The sequence below is a fragment of the Lactuca serriola genome, chromosome 8 (genome assembly GCF_051521515.1).
Source record: "Lactuca serriola cultivar US96UC23 chromosome 8, Lser_US96UC23_V15, whole genome shotgun sequence".
Lineage (NCBI taxonomy): Eukaryota > Viridiplantae > Streptophyta > Magnoliopsida > Asterales > Asteraceae > Lactuca > Lactuca serriola.
In genome coordinates this window covers 135902435-135909315 of record NC_136415.1, presented here as the reverse complement: position 1 = coordinate 135909315, position 6881 = coordinate 135902435, and the positions used below count along the sequence as shown (strand labels likewise).

Here is a 6881-nt window from a genome sequence, read left to right as displayed (position 1 = left end):
CTCTCATGTGTTCATAGGAAGGCCTTTCATTAAATATAAGTTCATAAGGAGTGGTTCCATGTAAGTCTTTTGAGGGCATTCGATTTATCACGTACGTGGCGGTCAAAATACACTCACCCCAAAAACTCTTAGGTAGGTTAGCTTGGAACCTTAAGGCCCATGCGGTCTCAAGAAGGTGGTGGTGCTTGCGTTCGACCACCCCATTTTGCTACAGGGTATGGGGGCAAGAGGTTTTTAAAACGATATGTTCTTCGGCGTAAAAATCATGCATGGCATTAGATACGAACTCGCCACCATTGTCACATATAACACGCTTGATTTGCCTTTCAAATTGAGTTTTGACCATCTTACAGAAATCCATAAGGCAGGTGCTTGCCTCACTCTTATGTTTTAGTAAAAAGGTCCAAACTGCCCTACTATAGTCGTCAACAATAGTTAAAAAAATAAAATGCCTTGTTAGTTGAGGGAGTCTTATATCACCCCCGTATGTCACAATGTATCATATCAAAACAAGAGATTGTTTTTATTTCACTAGTAGGAAAGGGTAGCCTAGTGTGTTTCGCCTTTAAACAAGCATCACAATTTAAAATGTTCTTATGAGAAGGAATAAAATCTAAACGAGAAACTTTCTTGGGTGAAGGATGTCCAAGTCTCTTGTGCCAAGTCTCGAAGGTTGTCAAGAGAGCTTTATTTGTCTTCATTTCCCCCATGCGATACAGTCCTTCAATGCGATTACCTGCTCCAATCAAGCGCTTCGTCCCCAATTCCTGCATAACAAAGAAACCAGGAAAGAAAGTAACAGCACAGTTAAGCTCATTGGTTAATCTGCCAACCGAAATTAGATTATAATTGAAAATTGGCACACGTAGAACTCCTCGAATTCTAATCCCTCCAGCAAGATCATGATCTCCTTCACCTACAACAGGTACCCTGTCACCATTGGGAACAACAACGGGTGTACCCTTTGGGTTGTGGGTCTCGTTTTTAAGAAAATCTCTTTTATAGGTCATGTGTTCGGTGGCACCCGAATCGACCACCCAACTATCATAATTGTTAACCTTACCAGCCATATTCGCTCTTGGCTGAGACGTATTTTCTGCCATATCTCCGTTGTCCTTGAAGTGGGTAACAAACATGTGGTACTTCTCATCTGTCAGACCGGGAACAGGGCTGGCAGCCATCGCAGCCTTCGGTTTCTCTTTGTTCTTCGTTCCAGGCCACCATTCGGGATAACCATTCAGTTTAAAACATCCTTCCTTCACTTGTCCTTCCCTTTGACAAAAAAAATGCATTTTTCTTTTTTTTTTTCTTTATCAGCTCTTGTGGCCCTGGTGTTTGTCTTAGACAACATCAGATTATTTTGCTTGGTTTGTGACTATCGTTGCGTTTTTTCAGCACCATAGTTGGCTTGAAAGGCAACGGCTTCCGACCCCGACCTTTTTGATCAGCCCGTAATTGCCCTTTGCTGCTCGTTTTCGGCTACCAAATGATAAGTCGCACCAAGAGACGGTGCTGGTTTTGTGGCCAAGATTTGGGTTCGAATGACAGAGAATTCATCATCGAGTCCCATTAAAAATTCATAGGTTCTTTCTTTCTCTTTTACTTCATTTAATTGCTTTCCAATTGAACAGGTGCACCCATCACATTTACATCGAGGTGTAGGCAAAACAACTTGGAGTTCATCCCAAACAGATCTCAATTTGGTATAATAATTTGAAACAGACATACCTCCGTGTCGGGTTGTGTTTAATAGTTGCTTCAATTCGTATGCCCTTGGTCCTCCTTCTTTCTCAAACCTTTCTTCAAGATCTCTCCAGATTTCTGACGAGGTGTTAGCATATCTCACGCTCGTGCGTATCTCCTTTTCCATAGCCGTTGTTAGCCAGCCCTTGACCATGGCATCCGCACGGATCCAGGCCATGTGCATGGGTGAGTTCGTTTCCGGTTTCTTGACGCTCCCGTCGATGAAGCCCATCTTGTTTTTCGCCAAGAGAAAGTTAATCATCTCTTGCTTCCATTCATTGTAGTTGTTGTCGTTCAATATGTCATTCACTTGCATCTGCTTAGGATAGTCAGATGGGTGAATGTACAATGGCGAATTGGTGTCAATGGCTTCGCCTTCCTGTTTCTTTCCTCCATCGCTATTTTCTCCGCTCATGGTGGCGTGATGATCTAGTTATCGGATGCAAATAACCTGCTCTGATACCATGAAAAATTCTATAAGCCAAACCAGTTTCTGTTTCATTGAATTGAGAACGAATACAGGCGGATCATTTAAAAGAGAACCTAGCTAGAAAAGTGGAATAAACTAGGAAGCTTAAACAAATGAATAAAAATAAAAGATATGACAAAATATATCCTTTATTATCATCCTATTTTTTGTGTTTTTAACTCTATGATTTCACAGCTTCAACAACATTGATGCACCGGATTGTATTTGTTTGAGACGATGGAAAACCAAAACATAGAACCAGATTGAAGAAGTAAAAGTTTTAAAGAAAGAAGAAGATCCAATTAGAAATTGAGAAAAAAGGGAATTGCTTCAAATGCAATCATTTACACCACAATCATGAACACATACAACAAATCAAACCAAATTGAAGAAATCGAAGGTCTATTAGCAGAAATGAAGTCCAAATGTATCTAACCAACCCAAATAACCTTTCTTCATCTACATCCAATTCAAGAAGATGAAAGGTATGTAAAAATCGCAATGGAAATCGATGGACTTGTTCATGTTCTAATGAAGTTCCTAAATTTAAAAGAAATCGAAATTCAATAAGAGGCATTGAAATTAGTAGGTATGATTTTTGGGTTTGATTTATACAAGAGTGTTTTTGTAGGAACCAGAATCGTTTCTCCATTAATTAGAGTTTTAGAGAGGAAGTGATTTGGCAAAAGAACTGTCCACCAGGTGTTTGATGAAAGTCACAACAAATTCTGATATAGCATGTTCAGTTTCAGCAAATTCTGATAACGAAGCTGCATAAATAAGTGGATCATATACTTTATTTTCTTCAAAATGTTGAGGTGATGCATGATTCATGCTAGAAATGGTGAAATGTCTTGATGCAAATTCATTTGAAGCATGAGAAATGGCCACATAGACTTTTTTTTCGATTGTTAGGAATTTGTCATCGAATCGGTTCTGAAGCATGATCAGGGAAATTTGGCATTCTTGAACTATAATTCACTTTTTAGTTGTATGTAAATCTTGATTTTTTTTTTGTTGTATTGTTTTTCTTATAAGAAAAATAATGATTATTTTAAGTTCTTTATCCTTTTAGTTTGTACCCATTTGTTGGAATTCCCAAAATGATAGCCTACTTTAAAAAATTGGTCATCTTTGCCCCTTTATTGTGGAGTTGTCCAATTCTCCAACCATTATTTTCTCTTTATATGTTAGTCTTCACTGTTTATTTTCTCTCAATGAGAGATTGTTCAATGAAGTCGAATTGTATGTTGAAAAATTACATCTTTAAATTATTAAATTTAATATAACATAGTTTCCAAACTCTTACTCCCTTTTGTTTCTTGTACTCTAGGTAAGAATAATGAGAAAGATGCTTGTTTCTTGTTTTCCTTTAATGTGAATCATGAACTCAAACATGATTTATTTATTTTAGGATTATAGGAAGAGTGTTTTCCCATCACAAAAAACCTGATCAACAACAACACCAAGGTTGAATTCGATTTTTTTGTATAGGGGCAAAATCATCCAACAAGGGGAAAAACCATTAAAATTAAGTGTAGATTAACCCAACAGTAACCAAAACATTACAGATTGCAGTTTACCATGTTTTAACACGTCATCTTTTGGTTCTAAATCTTGATTTGGGTTTCTTTGCTAGAGATTTGGACATACAAAATTTTATAGATTAATGAAATTTTAATACAAACTTATATATATATATATATATATATATATATATATATATATATATATGATACCTTTACTTGATGAAATTACACATGCACATTGTGTGTAATGGTCCGAAAGTACACTGCCATATGGAAATTCAATTTCAAAATTAAAAGAAAAAAACCTGCCATTTCAGAATTTTATAAAAAAACTGCATTTAGCATTTAGGAGTTGTTTGATATTTCTATCATTGGTTATACATAGAGCATTAAAAGTGAGCATAAAAGAGTGTCCTCATGTATATTTGACCTTCAAGGATTGTGGTTGGACCTTTTTTTGCCAAGGGCAAAATAGGCATCAGTTTCTTCTTTAAAAATATCAATTTCATATTCAACTTCTATAAGTGAAGTTTTAAATAAGATTAGTAAATGATAAAAAGGGGAAAAAGGTAAATGCATCAAAGTTACATTTTCAACCCAAATAAAAGATTCAACAAAAATTGTTTTCTACTTAATAGAATTGAAACATTATACGTAAAAAAACACAATAAAAACCAATGATGATGTCAAGCTCTAAAACAACAATGTCACTATTAAAATTTCATATTAGTAATCTCTAATATTAAATTCTCAAATCTTTAAAAATCATATCAATGTCAGTTTTACAAAAAATTACTTGGAAGTACTCTTAACCAAAACACGGGGGATTTGTAGTTTTTGAAGAAGGTCCGATTGATTTTATTGAAATCCCTGTCAATTGTGATTTCTATGAATTCTCTATCAATTATGATTGCTATGATTTAACTATCAATTACAATTGCTATCATTTGCCTAAATTGGATTTCAATTTTTTTATATCATTTTTTGCTGAATTGGGATTTGTATAAGATCCATTGATGCTTAACGATTTCTTCACAACGATGATCATGGAGATTCAAAATAAGGAAATCGATGTCATCAGTAGAATAAGGAAACCTAGTAAATATTTTAAGGAATTTTTTTCCAGATAATTAAAACAACTCAAAACTACTTAGTTTTAATAATTGGGTGCCTAATCATATATACCCTTAAGGATATACTCACTTTTCCCATATATATATATATATATATATATATATATATATATATATAGAGAGAGAGAGAGAGAGAGAGAGAGAGGATGATTCAATTGAGAAGAAAAGTTGAGAATGGGGGAATCATTCTCAACCATACAGTTATTTTACCGCAAAACACTTAGTTGTACCAGCGGGAATGGATAACAGATACACATGTGTTTAAAACCAAACATGTTTCTTTAAACTATACAAATTATTACCTTAATATATATAAAAACATTTTTTTTTTGATTTTTAGATAGTTGTTTTTATGAAAAATGATTTTAAATATATCAAAATTCATAATTTTTTAATCTCTATAAATAGACATCCATATTTATATAGTTTTCCGATAAAATAATTTTTTTTTGAGTTTCAACTCTCTTTGTTCATAAATGAATAAAAATGTATCAGATTTTTATTATAGTACATTCGTTATTCACTTATGAATAAAACGTATGTTTAACGTTTTTACAGTTTAAGTATCGTTCACATATAAATATAACATGTAATAAATTTTCTTACCTAAATATATTTTTTACATCATCTTTTGTCACATGTTATATTTATATATGAATAAAACGTGTGTTAGTTATCGTCATATGTTATATTCATATATGAATAGAACATTTATCAAAATTTTGTTACAGTTCATTTGTTATTTACATATGAATAAATATTATATTTATAAAAGTCATAGTGTTTTGAAAATTAGAACTACTTATTTATATATGAATAACAAATGAACTTTAACAAAATTATGATAAATGTGTTATTCGTATATAAATATAACTTGTGGGGAAAACTAATACACATTTTATTTATATGTGAATATAAAATGTGACGAGAGTTGATGTGAACTGTAAAGATTTTATTATATGCTATATTTATATATAAATGATACTTAAACTGAAAAAAAATAATCATACTTTTTATTAATAAGTGAATAACGAATGTATTGTATTAAAAATATGATTCATTTTTATGCATTTATAAATAACGATAACTGAAACTATAAAAAAATAAAAATTTTATTTTATCTTAAAACTATATCAATATGGATAAATATTTATAGAAAATAAAAAATTATGAATTTTGATATATTTAAAATCATTTTTCGATAAAACAGCTCTTTAAAAAAAACGAAAAAAACTATGTTTTTGTATACATTAAGATAATGATTAACATAGTTTAAGGAAATATATTTATTCATTTTCTATTTCCGCGAGTACCATGGAGGCTTTTGCGACAAAAATAAATGAGTAGCTGAAAATAATTCCCTATTCTCAACATTTTTTATTTTCTCAATTGAATTCATATCTCTCTGTGTCTCTTTCTCTCTTTCTCTCTCTCTCTCTCTCTCTCTCTATATATATATATATATATATATATATATATATATATTGTTATTAAATATTAGTTTGTGAATGACCATTGGATTCTCTATTTCTCCCAAAACTCCTCATCATTATTTAGCATTAGTAACACCTATTTCAATGTGTTTTATGAATGTAATAATACACCATCATAATGTGCATTCATATTATAGCTCATCTTTCATCTTATTTGGATAGTATAAATAGTGAGTCATATGTATCAGAAACTTGATGATTTCATCACAAGTATTGGAATAAAAGTTCTCTCTACTCTCATTTCTTTCTTTACTTTATAATTTATCTTGTTATTTGATCATATTTTATAATACGTTATCAGCACGAGACTCTACCAGAGAGTTCCAACTTCTTATCGTTTTTGTCATTGTCAGGTATATATATATATATATATATATATATATATATATATATATATATATATATATATATATTTTCAAAGTTCATATGTATAATGCTCACAAGTAATTTTATGATACTTCTTAACTAACAATCCTCTAACATACAACTCTTTATTTTGATTAGTACTTTCACT

General features: G+C 31.6%; 1 protein-coding gene across 1 annotated transcript; it reads right to left on the bottom strand.

Moving 5' to 3' along the window:
* Positions 1-522: 522 nt before the first annotated feature.
* Positions 523-2225, bottom strand: LOC145069730 (uncharacterized). Its single transcript, XM_079016678.1, has 2 exons — positions 1729-2225; positions 523-767 (listed from the first exon to the last, which is right to left on the bottom strand). The coding sequence occupies exons 1-2, from the start codon at positions 2156-2158 to the stop codon at positions 733-735; spliced, it is 465 nt and encodes a 154-aa protein (XP_078872804.1). The 5' UTR covers positions 2159-2225; the 3' UTR covers positions 523-732.
* Positions 2226-6881: the final 4656 nt, after the last annotated feature.